This window comes from Mytilus galloprovincialis, chromosome 9, assembly GCF_965363235.1.
Source record: "Mytilus galloprovincialis chromosome 9, xbMytGall1.hap1.1, whole genome shotgun sequence".
In the NCBI taxonomy this organism is placed as follows: domain Eukaryota; kingdom Metazoa; phylum Mollusca; class Bivalvia; order Mytilida; family Mytilidae; genus Mytilus; species Mytilus galloprovincialis.
This window is the reverse complement of record NC_134846.1, coordinates 93,632,851-93,659,398: the sequence shown is the minus strand read 5'-3', so window position 1 is coordinate 93,659,398 and position 26,548 is coordinate 93,632,851. Positions and strand designations below refer to the sequence as shown.

Sequence of the window (26,548 nt, the reverse complement as noted above, 5' to 3'; positions counted from 1 at the left end):
TTAGTAGATCTTAGATAAAGGAAGATGTGGTATGAGTGCCAATGAGATAACTCTCCATCCAAGTAACAGTTTATAAAAGTAAACCATTAAGATTTTAATTTTCTATTTATTACAATTCTTATCATTTGAAGGCAAACATATATACAAACAAGAAAGAAGTTAAAAATTGTCATTTAAGGGCAATTACTCCAACAAGGAGTCTTTGGTTGATTTCTTCCATTTTGTCTTAATTGTAGATGTTGCATTGTTGAACATTTTTATCAATTAAAGTTTCTATCTATCTAATATAGTTTTCAAGATAATAGCTACAATGTAAAAAAAAAATTGGGAATGTGTCCATAGGACACAGATAATGCCCCTGCTTGCATAAAATGCTATAAACGAACATACATCAACAAGAACAGTAAAAGTAGTGTTTATGTTTGAAATCATAAAATTCAAATAAAAGTCAGATGAGTCCTGCCAAACCGACACATACTAGTAGATCTTATCATCATTTCATACTCAACACATAATTACTATAGTATCTTACTAATCAATAATTAAAAAGAAGATGAACTCCTTCTTACAGAAATGTATACCTCTTGTGCAGACTTAATACCAAATATAATTGTCCTTTTACTCATGATAACTGACAAAATCAGGTGATAAAAACACTGAGATCAATGACACCAGACACAAGCCAGACATCCAAATATAATTTATCAAACTCTTCTACCTTCTGAAATGAAAAAAAGTTGAGACCAGCATCCTATTTCTTGCATTCTGGGACATATGATTTATATTCTATTGATTTGATCATTCAGTAATCAAGAAAATGTTCATGCTTAGTTTAACAGGTTTAATCATTTAATGGACATGGAGAAACTTAAGAAAAAAAAAAAAAAAAATAATTTTTTTTTGTGATATAAATTGTGGTAGCTCTGAATTGATTCATAAAACATACAAAGACAGGTATTGCATTATACTCTTATTAAGTTTATTAATCAATGAATATTCAAAACATCAGTTTCATCTATACAGATGAACTTCAATCAACATTCAGCACAATGTACAATCAAATAAAAGTTTATAATTTGTTACAATTTCAAATTAAACATAAATTATGCACTTCAACCCCAGTTTCTTTTCAAGTTTGACTTTCTATAAATTTAATACCTATGAACATTTTTATTTGCATACAGAATTCTTAGAAGTATCAGTAGGTAGGAGATACATTAATTTAAAATGTAATAAGTTTTTCAATTTATTATCTTTTCAAATAAAATAAAAATGTGGGTTCATTTGTAAATGTTTGAAAATGTAACATGTCAACTTAAATGATGTTTCAAATTCAAATAACTTATTTATTACCACAGATCTAAAATGCAGATTTTCAGAATTCATCAAATTCTGAATACTTTCACCATTAAGGTTGGTATAAAAAAAATAAGCCATTACTATGTAATTGAGGGGGGCGTGCAAAAGAAACAATTAATTTTAATACATATTTATACAGATCATCGCTAAATTCAAAAATACTACAACTACAGGATTGTTTGACAATCTTGAATGTAAATAAAGATAATGTAATCAGCATAAAATACCGCCTTGATTACATATATACCAAACATATTCTAATAAATAAAAAAATATTAAAGGGACACAACTCCTAAAAACAACATATATTTAATTTAAAAGTAATAATTTAAAATTAAGGGATAATTTGCATCAGCAAATATAAGTTAGCATCAATTGTTAGGAACATTAATCTCTATTAAGGGACAAATCTATCAGTTAGTGATAATACTAAAATGAGCCACTTTAATTTACTATTTCAGATAAATAATTTAGAAGTAGAGTTATCTCCCTTAGTCATTTGATTTTGAAATAAGATTTAATTTAAGTAAAAAAATCATATTGTTTGGTTTTACAAAATGTATCTTGAATTTCTGCAAACTAAATTTCTCTAATACAGTGTTGAATTGTCAGTCTTCAAAAATTATCTTTACAATTCATAAAAAAAAGAGGAAGACTTTTGTGCACAGTAGATTTCCTTTATTTTGTTCTTGAGATTAAAGGTTGAACTCCAATCATAAAACTGTAAACAAAGAAGAAACAAATTTTGACACATATTTTCAACTTTAAACATTTAGAATTCTAGGAGTTGGAAAACAAACAGTCTTGCATAAAGTTTTTTGGAGATTAATAAGGGGAGATAATTCAAGCCTTGAAAAACTTTAATCTAACAAATTTATTTTTACAATACATCTTCAAGAATATAAAAAAAGTAAGACTGATATTTTAAGAATCAATCTTGAACAGTATTTCTTAAGTGTATTTCTTGTTATGTATGTTTTAGATTGAAAAAATAACATTTTCACATCTATTGTTGTAATGATAAAATCTTTTCTTTTAATTTCCTTCAGATGGAGTTGCTTTGTCTTCTTTTTCTTGACAGTTGGTCAGCTTGGGTATAAATAAGTTGATTTCTCTTCATTCTTTAATTCACTGAAATAATAAAGCCTCAATTTTTTAAAATAATAACTTGAAATTCAAATACATGTTTGCTTGTGACAATTGTTTAGTGCTACATAATCAATCAAGATAAAATGAAATTAATTGTCTGAATCAGTAAAATCAGCTCCCTAACAGATTGTAAATGTATTTGCCTATGAGACAACTCTTTACAAGAGGCCAAATGATACAGAAATTAACAACTACAGGTCATCCGCCACTTTTGTAATAATATAGAATAATTGTCTACTTGAAACTTATATTCATCCAATTGGATATACTTATTGTTTACTTTAATATGTGATAATTTATTTAAATTATGTGCAATGTAATTTATCAAAATATGGGAAAATGAATGAACAAATTATTAATTGATAAAAGGTGTGTATACATTGATTTATTTTACATTTGTATACACTAATAATACTTAAGACGTGCAAATTATCCTACCATAAAAAAGCTGACTGTAAGCAAAAGCTGTGAAATGACCACAATTAATTTCATTCTTTAGCTGTAGTACATCTGATATCTGAACACTTTTGACGTCAATTTGGATAATCTGCGGAAAGAAAAACAAGATTTAGATATATAGTTGGACACACAATTTCATAAAAATGATGTACAATTAAGAATCAATAATTTAGCATAGTGATTTTAAATATCACACCATAATGAACACGTCATGTTATTTATGTTTTTCTATATGTGACTGTTCTAAGTCAGCAGCCTGTTATCATTGCTGAATATCATATTTGTTTTTTTCTTCTTTTTTACAAAGTTACTTAATGTATTAAGGTGCTTGTTTCATACTATTTCAATTACTCCTTTATAGGGTTTTTGCCTTGAAGACAGGAAGAGCAATGGAGAATTATCATAAGAAATACAATTTTCTGGCTTTAAAATCTCCTCACAACATTTGTTTGCATTTACATAGCTTTAAGGATACAGACCTGTCAGTAACATTTTGTGCATACATGTAGACCAAATGGCCCTGTAAAACAAAATCAAGTTTTTCGTCAATGAAATATATCATAAAACTCCTGAACTCGTAGATTGGACACAGACAGTGGGCCATATAAATCAATATAGACCTCTCAAAGTGTTTTTTACATCCCTATACCTGTTTATTGGATCAAGGGGGTGGAAGCAATCATCCATGGTGCTAAGTTCATTTTTGGTGGTGCTTATTATATTTCTGTAATGAAATATACAACAACAGACCCCTGGACTAGAAAATTGCCCCACATGTGCTTTTCAAATCATCTTAGACCCAAAAGAGTGGGTTAGACCCCTTAACCTATCTGATGGACCACTGAGAGGAAAGCTACCTCCCATGGTGCTTAGTTCGTGCCTGATGGTGCTTATATTTCTTATATGAAATATTGAAATATACTACAACAAACCTCTGGACTAGAAGATTGAACCACATGACCTTTTCAAAGCATCTTAGACCCAAAGAATGTGTTAGACCCCTAAATCTGTTTGTTGGGCCAACGAGAGGAAAGCTACCTCCCATGGTTCTTAGTTTGTTTTCTTGGTGCTTATATTTTTTTAATGAAATATACCCTATGAGAACCCTTAACTTAAAGATTAGACCACAGTTGCCTGTTGACCAATGAGCCTTACAAACCAAGTTAGTACTCCTAAGAGTATTTAGACCCCCATACCCATCTATTGGACCAAATTGAGGGAAGTAACCTCCTGTGGTGCTACATTTTATTTTGGTGGTGCTTATATTTTTCTTCAGTAAAATATACCCAGAGACCCCTAGACTAATGTAGATTGGACCACAGTTGCTTTTAGACCAACAGGCCTTACAAACCAACTAAGAACCCCAAAGACTATTTTAGACCCACTACCCATCCTTTGGACCATTGGGAGGGAAGCTACCTCAAGAGATGCAAAGTTTGTTTTTGGTGGTGCTTATATTTTATAAAAGACCCCTTGACTTGTAGAGTGGATCACAGTTGCCTGTGGACCAATGAGCCTTACAAACTAACTAAGTACCCCTAAGAGTATTTAGACCCCTACACCATCTGTTGGACCAAATTTAGGGAAGCTACCTTCTGTGGTGCTAAGTTTCTTTTTGGTGGTGCTTATATTTTTCTTTAGTGAAAAATATCCTGAAACCCTGGACTAGTATAGATTGGACCACAGTTGCTTTTTGACCAATGAGCCTTACAAACCAACTTAGAACACCAAAGAGCATTATAGATCCTTTTACCTGTTTGTTGGACCAATGGGTTGGAAACCACCTCCCGTGGTGCTAAGTCAATTTTTCGGTGGTGCTTATATTTTTTAAAAATAATATATACACCAAAAGACCCCAGGACTTGTGTAGATTGGACCGTGTGTGCCTGTGGACTAATGAGCTTAACAAACCATCTTAGACCCCAATAGAGTGCTTTAGACCCCTATACACATCAGTTGGACCAATTGGAGGGAAACCACCTCCCGTGGTGCTTATAATATTTCTTAAATGATAAATACACCAAAAGACCCCAGGACTTGTGTAGATTTGACCATATGTGCCTGTGGACTAATGAGCATAACAAACCATGTTAAACCCCAATAGATTGCTTTAGACCCCTATACACATCAGTTGGACCAATTGGAGGGAAACCACCTCCCCTGGTGCTAAGTCCATTTTTGGTGGTGCTTATATTTTTCTTGAATGATATATACACCAAAAGACCCCAGGACTTGTGTAGATTGGACCGTGTGTGCCTGTGGACTAATGAGCTGAACAAACCATCTTAGACCCCAATAGAGTGCTTTAGACCCCTATACACATTAGATGGACCAATTGGAGGGAAGCTACCTCCCGTGGTGCTTATAATATTTCTTAAATGATAAATACACCAAAAGACCCCAGGACTTGTGTAGATTTGACCATATGTGCCTGTGGACTAATGAGCATAACAAACCATGTTAGACCCCAATAGATTGCTTTAGACCCCTATACACATCAGTTGGACCAATTGGAGGGAAACCACCTCCCCTGGTGCTAAGTCCATTTTTGGTGGTGCTTATATTTTTCTTGAATGATATATACACCAAAAGACCCCAGGACTTGTGTAGATTGGACCGTGTGTGCCTGTGGACTAATGAGCTTAACAAACTATCTTAGACCCCAATAGAGTGCTTTAGACCCCTATACACATTAGATGGACCAATTGGAGGGAAGCTACCTCCCGTGGTGCTAAGTTTTTTTTCTGTGGTGCTTATATTTTTCTTAAATGATATATACACCAAAAGACCCCAGGACTTGTGTAGATTGGACCATATGTGCCTGTGGACTAATGAGCATAACAAACCATGTTAGACCCCAATAGATTGCTTTAGACCCCTATACACATCAGTTGGACCAAGTGGAGGGAAACCACCTCCGGTGGTGCTAAGTCCATTTTTGGTGGTGCTTATATTTTTCTTGAATGATATATACACCAAAATACCCCAGGACTTGTGTAGATTTGACCATATGTGCCTGTGGACTAATGAGCTTAACAAACCATCTTAGACCCCAATAGAGTGCTTTAGACCCCTATACATGTTAGTTGGACCAATTAGAGGGAAGCTACCTCCCGTGGTGCTAAGTTTTTTTTCTGTGGTGCTTATATTTTTCTTAAATGATATATACACCAAAAGACCCCAGGACTTGTGTAGATTTGACCATATGTGCTTGTGGACTAATGAGCTTAACAAACCACCTTAGACCCCAATAGAGTGCTATAGACCCCTATACATGTTAGTTGGACCAATTGGAGGGAAGCTACCTCCCGTGGTGCTAAGTTTTTTTTCGGTGGTGCTTATATTTTTTTTAAATTAAAAATACCCTTAAAGAGGACCACACGGACTTGTAGATTGGACCCAAGAGGCATGTGGACCAATGAGCCTTACAAACCAACTAGGACTCACGAAGAGTGTTATACACCCATATACTTGTCTGTTGGACCAGCGGGAAGGTAGCTATTTCCTGTTGTGAAATGTTCCCCCATGACTTAAAGATTGGACCAGAGGTGTCTGTAATTTACAAGCTTCACAAAGTTTGGACCCAAACCCTGGATGTAAGACCTTAAGACAGAACAGAAGCTTCCTCCTCTGGTGCTTAGTTCATTTTAGGTGGTGCTTTAAATTAAACAACATTTTCAATGAAAAAACATTCCGGTAGACTTTTAAATTGGACAAGATATCCCGTTAGGGCCTTTGTAATAATTATTTGAACCTAAACAGTTAATTAGACAACCAAACATGCCTATAAAATGTGGAGCTCAATGTGGGCTGAACAAACCGGATGTTTTGATTTAATTGACCATGCGCAGATATAACTACGAGTTTTCGATCCATAACAAAGAAAAAGCTAGAAATAAATCGAAAAAAAAATGACTGAGACCTTGTCTCAATCATAAGACAGGTTACCAGAAAAATGATAATCCAATCAAACGGTGGTGCTTATAGTGGTTTTCATCACGTTTTGATATATATATTATTACTGAAACAAAACAACATTTTCTTTGAAGTGAGATAGTAATTTAAAAGAAGGCATATGCTAATTTAATAAGTTGTCACTTGATGATTTTCTGAAAAATTATTTCCATTTAATGAATCTTTTATTGCTTCAAAAGGAAATACCAAAACAATCTTCAGTATTATCGAAAAATACCACAGAAGAAAGTTAAAAGTTGGCCTTCAGAGCCAAATAAAACTATATGTGTAGTTCCAGTTACCGTAACTACCCTAATTTTTAGTCGTATTAAAAAAACATAGATTTTTTTTTGTAATTTTTCATTATGCACTGTTAAAGTCAGAATGTTGCTCCAATCTAGCCTAGATTCTAGGATTTGTATAGTATTAGATGAGGGTGGTAATGGGGGTGTGCTTGCACGGAAAAAACGTGAAATAATTTCTGTAATGAACGTTGCACGAAAATAAATACTTTTATGTGAATCTTTTTTGACTGAATCACTGTCTTTTTGTATATATTAACTCTTTGTTTTACTTGATATTCCCGATTTAGTATACACATTTATGATTTAATTGGTTTACGGCTTTTAAAAAAGTATTTCTTGACGATCCCTGCCAAGTGTTTGAATTTTATTTGAAAATACCGAGCACGCAAAATAAGCCCTGAAAATCACGATGCACGTTAAATTAAATAAGCAGAACATGTTGAACGAGGCACCCGTCTTGCACGACTGAACGTCAAATAAAAAAGTAAAAACACATTGAACGTGGAATAAAAAACAGCGATCACGTTGCACGAAAATAACCCTTTACCACCCTCTTCATGACAAATAACGGTAAAAAATTCTTGCCAAATTACTTGAACAGTAATTTTTTGGTGCATGATGATAAAATGTGCACTTTCTTAGATGATAAATTGATTTTGATGAATCACGTTATTTTTTTTCCAAAACCAATGTTAACCATAATCATTTGAGAGCTCTGACTAATCTTGATAAGGATATTCTGACGAATCACAGTAACATTTTAATCAATTTGACGCTAATAGTTGCCGAAAATGGTCGTTTGATGTCTCATGGTAAAGGGCATTCACCCCTCTATATAGATTGACTGCATGTAAAATAAACATTGAATTAAAAAAAAATCCCAACCTACCTACCCTTACTTTTTTTTGTAACTGGTGTTATAGGATTACTTCTCATAGTAAATTTGTGGTTGATATTTAGTCAGCTGTTAGCGGTTGAGCTAAGGAAGTACTTCTTTAGCTCTATTGGTTAATGCACTGCCTTATAACACTAAAGTCAAGCATTTTGTCAAGGGTTCGAGTCTCGTTGAAGACGAGCAATTTTATAATGAAATTCATGCTCTCCAGTTACACTGGGACCACACATACTATTTTATTTGACCTAAAATGGTTGTGTTTACACCGAAAAGTTTATTATTTTTGCTTCTTCTGAAAATTAACTCCTACCTCATTTTTAGCTCACCTGGCCCATAGGGCCAAGTGAGCTTTTCTCATCACTTGGCGTCCGTCATCGTCGTTGTTAACTTTTACATTTTGAACTTCTTCTACAGAACCATTGAATGAAATGAAATCAAACATGACATGAATGTCCCTTATGAGGTGCTGACCAAGTGTTGTTACTTTGTAGCCGATCCATCATCCAAGATGGCTGCCAGTGGGGGACTTAGTTTAACATAGGACCCTATAGGAAATCCATACAAATGACTTCTTTTTGAGAACCACTGAATGGAATGAAACCAAACATGGCATGAATGTTCCTTATGAGGTGCTGACCAAATGTTGTTACTTTTTAGCCGATCCATTATCCAAAATGGTCGCCAGTGGGGGAATTATTTTTGTCAAGCCTGCAACTTTTGTTGCAGAAAGCTCGATATAGGGATAGTGATCCGGCAGCGGCGGCGGTGTTAGCTTACTTCTAAAAAGCTTTATATTTTAGAAGGTGGAAGACCTGGATGCTTCATACTTTGTATATGAATGCCTCATGTTACGAAGTTTCCGTCAGTCACATGTCCAATGTCCTTGACCTCATTTTTATGGTTCAGTGACTACTTGAAAAAAAAAAGTTAAGATTTTTTGTAATGTTAAATTCTCTCTTATTGTAAGTAATAGGATAACTATATTTGGTATGTGCATACCTTGCAAGGTCCTCATGCCCGTTTGACAGTTTTCTCTTGACCTCATTTTATGGATCAGTGAACAAGGTTAAGTTTTGGACAATGATGGTCAAGTCCATATCTCAGATACTATAAGCAATATGTCTAGTATATTCGGTGTACATGGTGTATGGAAAGACTGTAAGGTGTACATGTTGAACTAGCAGGTGTCATCTGACCTTGACCTCATTTTCACAGTTCAGTGGTTATAGTTAAGTTTTTGTGTTTTTCAGGTGTCATCTGACCTTTACCTCATTTTCATGGTTCAGTGGTTACAGTTAAGTTTTTGTTTTTTAGTCTGTTTTTCTCATATTGTATGCAATAGGTCTACTGTATTTGGTGTATGGAATGATATTAAGGTCTACTTGTACATGTCTAGCTGGCAGGTGTCATCTGACCTTGACCTCATTTTCATGGTTCATTGGTCAAAGTTAAGTTTATGAGTTTTGGTCTTTTTTCCTAATACTATATGCAATAGGTCAACTATATTTGTTGTATGGAAGAATTGTTAGCTGTACATGCCTCACTGGCATGGTTCAACTGACCTTGACCTCATTGTTATGATTCATTGGTCAATGTTTAATTTTCTTGGTTAATGTTAAGTTTATGTGACAGTTGTAATAAAGCTTTATATTTACAACTATTAACATATTATCAATGATTAATAAAGAGACATTTCAGTGTGTGCACTCTTGTTTATATAGATTAGAACATTGGTTTTCCTATTTGAATGGTTTTACACTGGTAATTTTGGGGGCCTTTTATAGCTTGCTGTTGGTTTGAACCTATAATTGTTTACTTCTATAAATTATAACTTGAATGGAGAGTTGTTTCATTGGCTCTCATACCTCATTTTCTTATATCTTTATACAGTTGTATTATATAATAGCAACTAGTGGCACAGCTAATTTCCACAGAGATAATTTGATCCAGTTGTCTCGGTATAGTGATTTTTAATGCTTAAGTCTACACAATAATGTTTGTAATTTGTTTATTTTATGGAAAATCACAAATGGTAGTTCAAAAAATTTTGGTATGCAACTGCAAATACAAAGGACAAATTTTTCAGGAGAAAGTGGATTGCCCTTAGAATAGAATTTCATTATTTCTTTTCAGAGTATTAACAATGGCAAAAGCTAGCTTGGCACAGATGGAGAAAATAATCAGCTTGTTACATAAATCATCATTTGTAAAGAGAAATAGAAATAGAGGAAAGTTTAGTAGCTATACGTTTGGTCCAGCAGGAGTCTTAACATCTAGAAATCTCAACCAATTATTGTTAAGTATTACTTAATCTTAATTAGTTTAATACATTTGGTCCAGCAGGAGTCTTAATATCATCTAGAAATCTCAACCAATTATTGTTTAAAAGTATTACTTCATCTGTTATAAATTTACATTCATGACTTTAGGCTGTGGAGGTGTCCTAATATCTGGAACAATAAAATTGAGAATGGAAATGGGAAATGTTTCAAAGCGACAACATCCCAACCATAGAACAGACAACAGCAGAAGGCCACCAATGGGTCTTCAATGTATCGAGAAACTCCCACACCCAGAGGCGTACTTCAGCTGGCCCCTAAACAGTCAAAGGTCTAACTTAAATAAGTTATTAGAGAAAATTGCATACATGTTGTTATTGTGCTCTAAATTATCAAAAAACTGTGATCATGGTGATAACATATGTATGTTACATGTTTCAAAGGGAAAATCAACAACCTTTGTTTTGTTAAATTTTTCTCAAGTTCTATTGATATTATAATTTTCTTTATGTATATATACTAATCTTTGCAAAGATATACCAGCTCATAGTTTACCAATCATGCATCTATATATATAGTACACCTATGTCAATGACTCATTACAGGAAATATATTCCTGCAATAACCAAAGGGTGTTATTACAGCTTCTCTATATCTCTTTATAGAGGCTTTGCCCTGACATGCATAACAATTTATTTCAATTCATTGCAAGAAATGATGATCAGAGCTTGTAATGAGGTACTGCACAAGATTCCAAGTGTCTCATTTACTCTCATATAGTTAGTTACATGCTTGTAATAACTAAGCCTGGTTATTACAACTTAGTTTGCCCTTAAATGCCTTGTCTCATTGATTTACCATGGTTGATCAAAATTGTATTAATGGAATTAGAAAATTAGTTATCAAGGTAATATATTAAGCTACTGCGCAAAGTTTTAAGAATTTCCAAGTGCCCTTTAAAGATAAAATATATTTAACTGATAACAAACATATGTTATTACAGATTAAGGAAAAAAGAGTAGACAACTCATGAAAGTTTCTGTAATAACACATGCATGTTATTTTCCCCTGATAACTTATTTAAGTTAGACCCTTGACTGCTAAACATGCTGAACAAATATGTATACTAGTTCAGTGATAATGGACGTCATACTAAACTCCGAATTATACACAAGAAACTAAAATTAAAAATCATACAAGACTAACAAAGGCCAGAGGCTCCTGACTTGAGACAGGCCCAAAATTGCGCAGGGTTAAACATTTTTTTAGATCTCAACCCTCCCTCTATCATGTCTAACTCTAGTCAATGTAGAAAAAACAAACCCACAACAATACGCACATTAAACTCAGTTTAAGAGAAGTCAGAGTTCAAAGATATTTGTAGTGTATATAGCTGTCTAGCTTCTTTTTTAACGATTTTTGTAGTGTTTATTACTACAATGTATACAGCTGTCTAGCTTCTTTGTGCGTCTTTTCTGCTAACATACCTCATCATAATTTGACTATATTTCAGATGGGACAGTCTAGTCACTTCACAGATAGATACTTATCCTGTAGAGAACTCCGTCTTCAGGAACACGTTAGTACATTTATTGTTTGCTTCATTCACAGAAAACCTTCATAATAACTTTCTTTGTTGTAGTTGTATATTTCAGTTTTTTTTCTTAATGTTGGTTTTTACATGCAATACCTCACGCAAAAGTGACTAAAGCCTTCAAAATCCTAGCTTAAACCATGCAATCCAGCATCTGATGATTCATAATTTATATACAGAGACCTCATGTTACAAAGATTCAGTCTTTCATGTTTCCATTGTTCTTGACCTCACATTCATGGGTCAGTGACTGCTTGAAAAAAAAAAAAAATTTGTTAAGGGAAATACTTATTATGAGTAATAGAATAAATATATTTGATGAATGATTTCCTTGCAAGATTTACATATATATCCATCTGGTAGGGTCCACATGACCTTGACCTCATTGAATAAATCAGTGATCAAGTTTGAAGTTATGTGGTCTATACTTTAATTAGTACAAGCTAAGGCAGGTTTCATCTAACATTTCATGATTCATAGGACAATGTTTTGTTTGTTTGTGATTTTCTCACATACATGTACTACAAACATTAGAGCCACTCTATTTGGTGTATGGAATAATTTAAAGGTGTACATGTCCATTTGGAAGTTTCATTTGACCTTGACCTCATTTCCATGGTTCATTGGACAATGTTAAGTTTTTATACGCCCGCAAACAAACGTTTGGGATCGTAAAATGGTATGATGTCGTCATCGTCCTAAGTCACATTGATTTCCAGACATTAACTTTAGTTTACATGAATGGATCTCTTTGAAATTTTATAAGAAGGTTCAATACCACAAAGATTGATTTTGGGGATGATTGTCCCAACCGTTTCGAAATTAGGGGCCCAAAAGGGGCCCAAATTATGCATTTTTCTACTTTCAGGATAATAACTTGTGTTTTTTAATTGCTCTGAAATTGTATTAATGTCTAATATCACAAGTAGAAGATTTGGATTCATTTTGGGGTTTATGGTGCCAACATTAGGAATTAAGGGGGCTCGCGGGTATAAATCAATTTTTTTTCTAATATAGGAGTTTGCTAATTTTTTTATAAATAAACTTTATCCTATACCTAATAGAAAAATAAAATTATAATATGGGGTCACCGTTCATTTAAGCTCAAGATCTGCCTTCAAAAGAAACATGCATTTTTGTTTAGGTAATTTTTTTCTGTTGAACTAATAGGAGAAAAAAAGTAATATCGAAATAAAAAAAGAACTAAATTACAGAAATCGCTTGAATTTTACAATATTTTAGTTTAAGTACAGCTTATTTGAAAAAAATAATAAAAATTAAGGTCACCAATGAATAAAAAAAAATATTTTAATTTTAATGCAAAAAAATTGCATTTTTTTCACCAAAGGGAGATAATTTGGAGCTTTTTCAATGATATAAACATTTAAAAAGCATCTGGGGCCAAAACAAATTGATTTTTTTGGGTTTATTTTTGTACCATGTTATAAAGTAACAACTAATAGTACAATAAATAAAATTTGTAATGAAAAATATAATTCATAAATATTTGCTGATTTTTTTGTACTCACGAGCCTGCTTAAGGGCATACGATACAGTTACAGGGGAGGTAATGACGTTGCGAAAGTAAATTGTTATTTTCGCAACGTCAAACTATGACCTATCGGGAAGAGATTCAGTTTTCGACTGATTTTTATCATTCAAACTGATTTATCTTGAAAACGAGTTCATGGACCCCTCTTTTTTTAATGTTATGACTTTCTTTCAAAAGGGAAAATATGGCCACAAATCCGAATTTAGAGCAAATATACGAAATTTCAACCTCATTTTTAATATTAAAAAAATAGCACATGAAGGTATATTTTTTATTACATATTTGATTTAATCTGGTAAAAAATAGTCTATATAATATGGAAATTTTTATCAAAATGTAAATATGGGATGAAAACTGTATCGTATGCCCTAAGGCATGTTAAGGGCCAAAAACAAGCATTTTTGCAGTTTCTGGACGATAACTTGTATGTAGGAGTATGGATCTATCTGACATTGTACCACAAGGCTAGGTCCCATATCACAAAAAGAAGGCTGGAATTGAGTTTGGGGGTTATTACCTCATTCATGCAGGAATTAGGGGCCAAAAAAAGGGCAAACAAGCATCTATCTAGTTTCTAGATAACTTGTGTTTAAGTGTATGGATCTCTCTGAAATTGTACTACAAGGTTCCATACTACAAAGGAAAGGCAGGGATCGAGTGTTGGAGTAATATTGCTCCAAGGGGGGATTCAAAAAGTTTAGAGGGGTTCCAATTTTTTTAAGGGGTTCAATTTCTTTTTCAAAATTTTTCAAATTTTTATAAAATTTCAAGAAGAAATCTTTAATTGCACAGTATTGTGAAATTTATTTGTAAGATTGACATTTGTTTTGTGTCAAAAACCTATATTATGTCAAAAATTTGATAACAATCCAAAACAGTTTCAAGCTTAGTATAGTGTGTCCGGCCCAACTGTTCAGTCTTTTTCTTAGATATTATAAAAATAGGTTAATTAAATTATTTAGTGTATGGAACAATTGTAAAGTTGTATAACCTTTTATGAAAGTTTTTTTAAGTATCTTAAATATTGTATAAGAAATAACAAAATACCTCTAACTTTTTATCTCTTACACTAAAAAAATATTTCAATTACAAACGAAAGTGAACCAACGCCTGGTGAGTCTGTAGTACGGTAGAGTCCATAAAGTGGATACCAGGGGGTATGCAGGGTTGTTATGATAAAAAACTTAAAATGTAGAGAGTCTTATAACAACAACACTTTAGGGACTGCTGCAGAAATTTATTGATCGACATGTTTCGGTGCCTAGGGCACTGTCATCAGGATAAAAACAATAAAGATATTTGAATAAACCTTTTTGCTATTTTTTTCAATCCGGATAAGTTCTAAAATTTACTTTTTCAAACCAGTTGAAGCCATCTGGGTCCAAACAATGTATTGTGCATAGAGACATAACATCTTAAACACATCCAACAAATCATTTTAATGACTTTGATTTGTCTTATAAAAATTTGCTTCATAAACTATGTTAAGTTTGAACGTTCACTTTTCAAACCTTTCCCTCTCTCAGCTCATCCCTGGGATCTCCTGTAGTTGGTGATCGCCATTCTGGTATAAAAATTTTGTACCAGTATTGTAACTTTTTTTTTAAAAACAACAATATTGGTACATTACTTATATACCAGTATTGTAGTTGTATTGTTGACTATACTTTAAGGTGTGTAATTGGAGTACATAGCATTCAAGGTGTATAAAAAGTAGTTGCCATATGAATTGCCTTGCTGATTAGTTATTACACAACTGGTGTGAAAAAAGTATTACTATCAAAAATTTGTGGTGGTACTGTATAAATCATATTGAAACTGTACATATGCAATGTTAAAGTTCTAAAATAGACTAAATTACAAAGCAGTTTCAGGTTAACTGGTTTATTTAAAGTCATGGTTACTCATTATGGAATTTTATAAATGTTATAGAAAATGGTATGTGTGATTTACTTTTACTCGACTTTTACCTGACTTTTACCTGACTTTTATCTGACTTTTACTTGACTTTTACCTGACTTTAACCTGACTTTTATCTGACTTTTACCTGACTTTTACCTGACTTTTATCTGACTTTTACCTGACTTTTACCTGAATTTTATCTGACTTTTACCTGACTTTTACCTGACTTTTACTTGACTTTTACCTGACTTTTACCTGACTTTTATCTGACTTTTACCTGACTTTTACCTGACTTTTATCTGACTTTTACCTGACTTTTACCTGACTTTTATCTGACTTTTACCTGACTTTTATCTGACTTTTACCTGACTGTCACCTGACTTTTACCTGACTTTTATCTGACTTTTACCTGACTTTTACCTGACTTTTACCCGACTTTTACTTGACTTTTACCTGACTTTTATCTGACTTTTACCTGACTTTTACTTGACTTTTACCTGACTTTTACCTGACTTTTCTTCATTGCTACATTTTACTTACAAAAATTATTATTTTATTACAGAGATGAACCAAAGCAACTTAGAAGTAATCTATCTCAAGGTACATAAGAACTTATTTTATCTTAAATAGACGACTGATTTGGTACAAATATAGGTTTATGGGGCAAAAAAAACAAAAGAGAAGTTAAACATGTTTTTGGTATTGTTCATGTTATCTGAATTTTCTTAACAACACTTTTATTTATTGTTATTTGAATAAATATAAATATTTGAAATCTGTTCTTTGATTAATTATAATGAAAATAAAATTGAGAATTAAAATGGGGAATGTGTAAAAAAAAATAAACAACCCAACCAAAGAGCAGAAAACAGATGAACGCCACTAATGGGTCTTCAACACAGTGAGAAAATCATGCACCTGGAGATGGTCTTCAGCTGGCCCTTCAACCAAATGTGTACTAGTTCAATGAAAATGGATGTCACATAGAACTTCAAAAACATATATCCATATTTAGAAGTCTTTATTCCATCATAGAGTAAAAGAGTAAGAGGAAAAGCATTGTCTGACAGTCAATTCAGTTTTTGATTATAGTCAATAATGAGTTCATATGAGAAGTAGCTCAGTAATCATACACTTGCTTAATAAAATTATTTTAACTATAAATATAAAAATGTGCATGCTGCACACTTTAAATGAGAACTATTTGCTCCACAATTTAAATGAGAACTATTTGATGCAGCATGTTACAGCTATACACATTCTTTTTAAGAACAATATTCCAAAGATTTCAGAAACACTCACAATTTCATGGCTTGTAATTTTTCAGGGAAGACATACTTGATTGTATTGTCATGGATAGTATTTCACAGTGAAATATTGTCATTTACAGAAATTAACATTGAAATACTGTCCTCAACAGAAATTAACAGTGAAATATTGTGCACAACAATAATTAACAGTGAAATATTGTCCTCAACAGAAATTAACATCGAAATATTGTCCTGAACAGACGTTAACAGTGAAGTACTGTCCTCAACAAAAATTAATAGTGAAATATTGTCCTCTCTTACAAAATTTCCTAGAGAAGTACACTATTTCATCAAGAAATATTGTCCTTGTCAGTATTTCATTATGATAATTGTCTGTGCACATTATTGTTGACACTATTTCATGTGGGACATTATTTTATTTTGCATCTGTTGATGTCTGCTTGAAATATAAATGACAGCATCTTAAAATTCAACCATATAAACATGAGTTTACTCTATTCAACAGGTACATTAAAGCATTTACCAGATATACTACAACTAGTCAACTACACTTTACCTTTTGCTATAGTACAAAGAGGACAGACTTTCCCTGAGTCTCTAGCAACACAATATGAAGATACGTTTTTATTTGAGTAAGTGTTTAATTAGATTTTGAAAATTGAATACTATACTCAAGGGACTAACAAGAAACTTAAGCAAGGACTAAAAAGTTCATCTGGCTTATAGTATGTTTTACTTTTTTTAAATTGTTATTTGGATGGAGAGTTGTCTCATTGGTACTCCACCAGATCTTCCTATATCTATTTACCTGTTGCATGTTTTGTCTACACAAAACTCTTCAGTGACACTCAAATCAAATCAATTGCAAGGACAAATGAAAAATTAAGAGCATTGTTAACAATAAATTTTGAATGTTTTGCAAAATGTGGCTTAGGCCATCTTTGCCTGTGGCTAGAAATAAGTGTTTTTCATTCATTCAAAATTTATAAACAGAAAATGTACATTTCATAACTGTATTATTGATATATATATATATGATAATATGAACGTTGGGTTCTCTCCTGGTACCCTAGCTTCCACCACCAATAAAACCTGGCTTACTTGATATATTGGTAGACAATAGAGATGAATGTGGAACTAAAAACTGACATTCAATCAGTAAATCCTAAGAACTTTTTTAAGTTTATGTGAACATCTTTGAAATTATAAATTGTTTATATCCATGTTCATGTAAGATTTATTGATAAAAACATAATCAATATATAAACCTTAGTAGATTTCTAATGCATACATTTAGGATTGACTCGAACAAATTGTAAAATAAAAATTGATAAGTCTAATTATAAAGCTATTAGTTTGTTTATGCCCAGTATTTTTTTTTATCAAACTGTCTGCAGTTTAGATAAGTATTGTTCTACAGTACTTTTGTAGCCCTAGTTCAGCTTTACCTACATCCGATCAGTCTATTTTATTGTAGCTCCTCAGTTCAGATAAGTATTCTTCTACAGTACTTTTGTAGCCCTAGTTCAGCTCTACAGTCATTTGATTGGTCTATTTTATTGTAGCTCCTCAGTTCAGACAAGCATTGTTCTACAGTACTTTTGTAGCCCTAGGTCAGATGTACACTTATTTGATTAGTCTATTTTATTGTAGCTCCTCAGTTCAGACAAGCATTGTTCTACAGTACTTTTGTAGCCCTAGTTCAGGTGTACACTAATTTGATTAGTCTATTTCATTGTAGCTCCTCAGTTCAGACAAGCATTGTTCTACAGTACTTTTGTAGCCCTAGTTCAGATGTACACTTATTTGATTAGTCTATTTTATTGTAGCTCCTCAGTTCAGACAAGCATTGTTCTACAGTACTTTTGTAGCCCTAGTTCAGATGTACACTTATTTGATTAGACTATTTTATTGTAGCTCCTCAGTTCAGACAAGCATTGTTCTACAGTACTTTTGTAGCCCTAGTTCAGATGTACACTTATTTGATTAGTCTTTTTTATTGTAGCTCCTCATTTCAGATAAGCATTGTTCTACAGTACTTTTGTAGCCCTAGTTCAGCTGTACACTCATTTGATTTGTCTATTTTATTGTAACTCCTCAGTTCAGACAAGCATTGTTCTACAGTAATTTTGTAGCCCAGGTTCAGCTGTACAGTAATTTGATAAGTCTATTTTTTTGTAGCTCCTCAGTTCAGACAACTGTTCAGACAAGCATTGTTCTACAGTATTTCTGTAGCCCTAGTTCAGCTGTACACTCATTTGATTAGTCTATTTTATTGTAAGTCCTCAGTTCAGACAAGCATTCTTCTACAGTAATTTTGTAGCCCAGGTTCAGCTGTACAGTAATTTGATTAGTCTATTTTTTTGTAGCTCCTCAGTTCAGACAACTGTTCAGACACGCATTGTTCTACAGTATTTCTGTAGCCCTAGTTCAGCTCTACAGTCTTTTGATTAATTTATTTTACTGTAGCTCCTCAGTTCAGACAAGCATTGTTCTACAGTACTTTTGTAGCCCTAGTTCAGTTCTACAGTCTTTTGATTGGTCTATTTTATTGTAGCTCCTCAGTTCAGACAAGCATTGTTCTACAGTACTTTTGTAGCCCTAGTTCAGCTCTACAGTCATTTGATTGGTCTATTTTATTGTAGCTCCTCAGTTCAGACAAGCACTGTTCTACAGTACTTTTGTAGCCCTAGTTCAGCTCTACAGTCATTTGATTAGTCTATTTTTTTGTAGCTCCTCAGTTCAGACAACTGTTCAGACAAGCATTGTTCTACAGTATTTCTGTAGCCCTAGTTCAGTTCTACAATCTTTTGATTAATTTATTTTACTGTAGCTCCTCAGTTCAGACAAGCATTGTTCTACAGTACTTTTGTAGCCCTAGTTCAGTTCTACAGTCTTTTGATTGGTCTATTTTATTGTAGCTCCTCAGTTCAGACAAGCATTGTTCTACAGTACTTTTGTAGCCCTAGTTCAGCTCTACAGTCATTTGATTTGTCTATTTTATTGTAACTCCTCAGTTCAGACAAGCATTGTTCTACAGTAATTTTGTAGCCCAGGTTCAGCTGTACAGTAATTTGATTAGTCTATTTTTTTGTAGCTCCTCAGTTCAGACAACTGTTCAGACAAGCATTGTTCTACAGTATTTCTGTAGCCCTAGTTCAGCTGTACACTCATTTGATTAGTCTATTTTATTGTAACTCCTCAGTTCAGACAATCATTGTTCTACAGTACTTTTGTAGCCCTAGTTCAGTTCTACAGTACTTTTGTAGCCCTAGTTCAGTTCTACAGTCTTTTGATTGGTCTATTTTATTGTAGCTCCTCAGTTCAGACAAGCATTGTTCTACAGTATTTCTGCAGCCCTAGTTCAGCTCTACAGTCATTTGATCAGTGGATTCAACAGAGATTACTGTGGTGGAGAAAGGTAAATAATGCCATTATTTCAGATTATTTGTTGGATATCTTTATGTCATTGATAACAATCACAATAGTTTGTTGTACCATGTATTCAATCTAAAGCATTGCCTAGAACACATCAGATTCATTGGGATTGTGTTAGGCTAATTTTTAGTCTGTTTCCCGGCCGTTATTGAAATTCCTGACAATACATTTGTATATTCCGAAGGCATACTAAATGTTTTACGGAGGGGACCAACCTAGCTAATTTTAAGCTTTAGAGCGTTAAATAGCATGAACGATTGTAATACCAAGTATTTTGAAATTTCTTCTGTTGGTTTACATGAAAACCAAGTCCTTAATGCTTGTTCTACTTACTTAATTATAAGATAGGAAACAAAATGCTTAAAGAGCTTAAAGAGGAAACTCACCTTGTAACTAATGCCAATATGTTTACTGTCTGGAACTATTTTCCTATTGCTTGTAGTTTAATGGTTTGGTTGACTCTTGCTTTGTTTGTAAACATGTTTTCTCAAGCATTGTAATTAAGATTGACATCTGCAATCAACAGATAGGCAGGGCTTCATCTTGTATACTTAATTTTTTTTTAAATATTATTTGATTGTTAAGTATAATGTAGAGAATAGTATATATTAAAGCTGAAGCCAACCAAACCTTTAAACTACAAGAATTAAGAATTTAGCTCTAAAAGTAAAAAGTATTTTTAGTATGCTAGTGATCCAGCACAGATTTCCTGTTCAGAGTTGGAGACTTTAAATGAAAATACTAGTAGAGCATTCATACAGTGTCAGTTTCCATGGGGACAAGATAATGTTGAGGAAATAATCAGTAGGGGAAGTAACCCAGTCAGTGACCTTCAGGAGACTACAAAAGTAAAATTACAAGTAAGATAGGAAACTGCATATAAAATAACATGTATATATATAACAGGAAACTACACATACCAGATAATTAATAAGTAAATATCAAACAGGAAACTATAGATACCAAATAAAAAAGTAAATATAAAACTGGGAACTACAGATACAAGATAATATTATTATATGATCCATGCCTGCTAAGTATACTAATACCTAAGCTGTATGAAATTGGAGGATACATTTTAAGAGGTTTACAAGCCAAAAATATTTGACAATTTCAAATCTTTCTATTTCACCATAACATCATTACATAGTTGTAGATACATTACATGTATAATTACAATGTTGTAAATAAACTACAATGTGTAATTAGATTGTTGTTAATAAATCACAAGTAAAAATGTAAAAATGTATAATTACATTGTTGTAAATAAATTACAGTACAAATGTTTATAACATTGTTGCTAATAAATTACAAGTACAAAGAATTATTGGGGAGAGCTACAGTACTTGCAACCTTAGGCGTTACTGTTTGACGTGAACTTGACTGATCGGTGAATGATCGGTGACGGATGTTTGACTGATCGATGAGTGATCGGTGATCGGTGACCCATAGGATCCGTCAGATAAGTCAAATAACCTATGTGAGAGTTACCCTGACAACTGTCACCGATCGATCAGTAAATTAAATTTATGCACGGATCGGACGGATACGTATATATTTAAAATTCTTATGTAAACCGAACTCGACAGTGTTTACAAACGATGAACGCGGACCTCTACGAAGACACCTTAATTTACACGTTAATTTGTAATAAAATTGGTTGCAATAAAAAAGTGAAAATAGTATAACAGAATAATATGCTTAGAGCGTTAAATTGTTTGTGTTGATTAATAGTTTTGTATTAAATATATTTAACATCAGAGACATACAATACATAATTGTATTATATGACTCTGTTAACATAAACTTATTCCTACGAAAATGGTCATTATTGACCGCCATTGGATTTTTGAACTTTTTATAGTTTCGAATAGGTTGTTTTTTTGTGACCGCCATTGGATTTTTGAACTTTTTATAGTTTCGAATAGGTTGTTTTTTTGTGAAATTAAAAGAATGTAAAAGAAATAATATTAAAAAATTTTTCGCATTGTTTAGAATTACCAAAATTGTTCTTCTTTTTATCAAAAATGATACTATTTTATTTGAAATCAGTTATTTTTACCATTTTGAGACAAGTCTTCTAATCAGAATTGAGATATGATGAGAATCAAAATACTTAAACTTTTATTTTTGTGGAATAAGAATGCAGTTATTGATTTATTTTGATACAAATTATTAACCATCATATCATTTGAGTACTTTTTGTACATCAAGATTATATTAGCTGTTCTTCATGAAATATGCTTACTTAAAGGAAAAAGATACTAAATTTTTTTACGCGTTGCCTAAAATGCAAATATTTCTTCATTTTACTGAAAATTATTGACCGCCATTAAATTTTTGTACTTTTTATAGTTTAGAATAGTTTTTTTTTTCATAAAATTAAAAGAATATCAGAAAAATCATACTAAAATTTTGTTCGCATTGTATAAAATAACCAAAATTATTATTCTTTTTATCAAAAATGATACTATTTTATTTGAAATCAGTTATTTTTACCATCTTGAGACAAGTCTTCTAATCAGAATTGAGATATAATGAGAATTAAAATACTTAAACTTTTATTTTTGTGGAATAAGAATGCAGTTATTGATTTATTTTGATACAAATTATTAACCGTCATATGATTTGAGTATTTTTTGTACATCAAGATTGGCTGTTCTTCATAAAATATGCTTACTTTAAGGAAAAAGATACTAAATTTTTGTACGCGTTGCCTAAAATGCAAATATTTCTTCATTTTACTGAAAATTATTGACCGCCATTAAATTTTTGTACTTTTTATAGTTTAGAATAGTTTTTTTTCATAAAATTAAAAGAATATCAGAAAAATCATACTAAAATTTTGTTCGCATTGTATAAAATAACCAAAATTATTATTCTTTTTATCAAAAATGATACTATTTTATTTGAAATCAGTTATTTTTACCCTCTTGAGACAAGTCTTCTAATCAGAATTGAGATATAATGAGAATCAAAATACTTAAACTTTTATTTTTGTGGAATAAGAATGCAATTATTGATTTATTTTGATACAAATTATTAACCGTCATATGATTTGAGTACTTTTTGTACATCAAGATTGGCTGTTCTTCATAAAATATGCTTACTTTAAGGAAAAAGATACTAAATTTTTGTACGCGTTGCCTAAAATGCAAATATTTCTTCATTTTACTGAAAATTATTGACCGCCATTAAATTTTTGTACTTTTTATAGTTTAGAATAGTTTTTTTTTCATAAAATTAATAGAATATCAGAAAATTCATACTAAAATTTGGTTCGCATTGTATAAAATAACCAAGATTATTATTCTTTTTATCAAAAATGATACTATTTTATTTGAAATCAGTTATTTTTACCATCTTGAGACAAGTCTTCTAATCAGAATTGAGATATAATGAAAATTAAAATACTTAAACTTTTATTTTTGTGGAATAAGAATGCAGTTATTGATTTATTTTGATACAAATTATTAACCGTCATATGATTTGAGTACTTTTTGTACATCAAGATTGGCTGTTCTTCATAAAATATGCTTACTTTAAGTAAAAAGATACTAAATTTTTGTACGCGTTGCCTAAAATGCAAATATTTCTTCATTTTACTGAAAATTATTGACCGCCATTAAATTTTTGTACTTTTTATAGTTTGGAATAGGTTTTTTTTCATAAAATTAATAGAATATCAGAAAAATCATACTAAAATTTTGTTCGCATTGTATAAAATAACCAAAATTATTATTCTTTTTATCAAAAATGATACTATTTTATTTGAAATCAGTTATTTTTACCATCTTGAGACAAGTCTTCTAATCAGAATTGAGATATAATGAAAATTAAAATACTTAAACTTTTATTTTTGTGGAATAAGAATGCAGTTATTGATTTATTTTGATACAAATTATTAACCGTCATATGATTTGAGTACTTTTTGTACATCAAGATTGGCTGTTCTTCATAAAATATGCTTACTTTAAGGAAAAAGATACTAAATTTTTGTACGCGTTGCCTAAAATGCAAATATTTCTTAATTTTACTGAAAATTATTGACCGCCATTAAATTTTTGTACTTTTTATAGTTTAGAATAGTTTTTTTTCATAAAATTAAAAGAATATCAGAAAAATCATACTAAAATTTTGTTCGCATTGTATAAAATAACCAAAATTATTATTCTTTTTATCAAAAATGATACTATTTTATTTGAAATCAGTTATTTTTACCATCTTGAGACAAGTCTTCTAATCAGAATTGAGATATAATGAGAATCAAAATACTTAAACTTTTATTTTTGTGGAATAAGAATGCAATTATTGATTTATTTTGATACAAATTATTAACCGTCATATGATTTGAGTACTTTTTGTACATCAAGATTGGCTGTTCTTCATAAAATATGCTTACTTTAAGGAAAAAGATACTAAATTTTTGTACGCGTTGCCTAAAATGCAAATATTTCTTCATTTTACTGAAAATTATTGACCACATTAAATTTTTGTACTTTTTATAGTTTAGAATAGTTTTTTTTTCATAAAATTAATAGAATATCAGAAAATTCATACTAAAATTTGGTTCGCATTGTATAAAATAACCAAAATTATTATTCTTTTTATCAAAAATGATACTATTTTATTTGAAATCAGTTATTTTTACCATCTTGAGACAAGTCTTCTAATCAGAATTGAGATATAATGAGAATCAAAATACTTAAACTTTTATTTTTGTGGAATAAGAATGCAGTTATTGATTTATTTTGATACAAATTATTAACCGTGATATGATTTGAGTACTTTTTGTACATCAAGATTGGCTGTTCTTCATAAAATATGCTTACTTTAAGGAAAAAGATACTGAATTTTTGTACGCGTTGCCTAAAATGCAAATATTTCTTCATTTTACTGAAAATTAATGACCGCCATTAAATTTTGGTACTTTTTATAGTTTAGAATAGTTTTTTTTTCATAAAATTAATAGAATATCAGAAAAATCATACTAAAATTTTGTTCGCATTGTATAAAATAACCAAAATAATTATTCTTTTTATCAAAAATGATACTATTTTATTTGAAATCAGTTATTTTTACCATCTTGAGACAAGTCTTCTAATCAGAATTGAGATATAATGAGAATTAAAATACTTAAACTTTTATTTTTGTGGAATAAAAATGCAGTTATTGATTTATTTTGATACAAATTATTAACCGTGATATGATTTGAGTACTTTTTGAACATCAAGATTGGCTGTTCTTCATAAAATATGCTTACTTTAAGGAAAAAGATACTAAATTTTTGTACGCGTTGCCTAAAATGCAAATATTTCTTAATTTTACTGAAAATTATTGACTGCCATTAAATTTTTGTACTTTTTATAGTTTAGAATAGTTTTTTTTTTCATAAAATTAAAAGAATATCAGAAAAATCATACTAAAATTTTGTTCTCATTGTATAAAATAACCAAAACTATTCTTCTTTTTATCAAAAATGATACTATTTTATTTGAAATCAGTTATTTTTACCATCTTGAGACAAGTCTTCTAATCAGAATTGAGATATAATGAAAATTAAAATACTTAAACTTTTATTTTTGTGGAATAAGAATGCAGTTATTGATTTATTTTGATACAAATTATTAACCGTCATATGATTTGAGTACTTTTTGTACATCAAGATTGGCTGTTCTTCATAAAATATGCTTACTTTAAGGAAAAAGATACTAAATTTTTGTACGCGTTGCCTAAAATGCAAATATTTCTTAATTTTACTGAAAATTATTGACCGCCATTAAATTTTTGTACTTTTTATAGTTTAGAATAGTTTTTTTTCATAAAATTAAAAGAATATCAGAAAAATCATACTAAAATTTTGTTCGCATTGTATAAAATAACCAAAATTATTATTCTTTTTATCAAAAATGATACTATTTTATTTGAAATCAGTTATTTTTACCATCTTGAGACAAGTCTTCTAATCAGAATTGAGATATAATGAGAATCAAAATACTTAAACTTTTATTTTTGTGGAATAAGAATGCAATTATTGATTTATTTTGATACAAATTATTAACCGTCATATGATTTGAGTACTTTTTGTACATCAAGATTGGCTGTTCTTCATAAAATATGCTTACTTTAAGGAAAAAGATACTAAATTTTTGTACGCGTTGCCTAAAATGCAAATATTTCTTCATTTTACTGAAAATTATTGACCGCCATTAAATTTTTGTACTTTTTATAGTTTAGAATAGTTTTTTTTTCATAAAATTAATAGAATATCAGAAAATTCATACTAAAATTTGGTTCGCATTGTATAAAATAACCAAAATTATTATTCTTTTTATCAAAAATGATACTATTTTATTTGAAATCAGTTATTTTTACCATCTTGAGACAAGTC

General features: G+C 31.1%; 1 protein-coding gene and 1 long non-coding RNA gene across 3 annotated transcripts in view; one reads left to right on the top strand and one right to left on the bottom strand.

The window, feature by feature from the left end:
- Positions 1 to 957: 957 nt before the first annotated feature.
- LOC143046400 (uncharacterized) lies at positions 958 to 6,879 on the bottom strand. Its single transcript, XR_012969155.1, has 4 exons — positions 6,752 to 6,879; positions 3,447 to 3,487; positions 2,947 to 3,055; positions 958 to 2,490 (listed from the first exon to the last, which is right to left on the bottom strand). It is a non-coding gene; the product is annotated as an uncharacterized LOC143046400 (long non-coding RNA).
- A 1,842-nt stretch (positions 6,880 to 8,721) lies between these two features.
- Positions 8,722 to 26,548, top strand: part of LOC143046399 (DNA polymerase subunit gamma-2, mitochondrial-like) — a 34,727-nt gene continuing 16,900 nt past the window's right edge. Inside the window, exons 1-8 of one of the 2 annotated variants that reach the window (XM_076219545.1) lie at positions 8,722 to 8,750; positions 10,255 to 10,416; positions 11,914 to 11,979; positions 16,011 to 16,048; positions 17,225 to 17,351; positions 18,285 to 18,332; positions 20,083 to 20,140; positions 20,841 to 21,017. In XM_076219545.1, the coding sequence (XP_076075660.1) occupies positions 8,737 to 8,750; positions 10,255 to 10,416; positions 11,914 to 11,979; positions 16,011 to 16,048; positions 17,225 to 17,351; positions 18,285 to 18,332; positions 20,083 to 20,140; positions 20,841 to 21,017 (690 nt within the window). In that variant the 5' untranslated portion in view covers positions 8,722 to 8,736. Of the gene's footprint in view, positions 8,751 to 10,254; positions 10,417 to 11,913; positions 11,980 to 16,010; positions 16,049 to 17,224; positions 17,352 to 18,284; positions 18,333 to 20,034; positions 20,141 to 20,840; positions 21,018 to 26,548 lie in introns of both variants that reach the window. The other variant, XM_076219544.1, reaches the window with a different exon arrangement.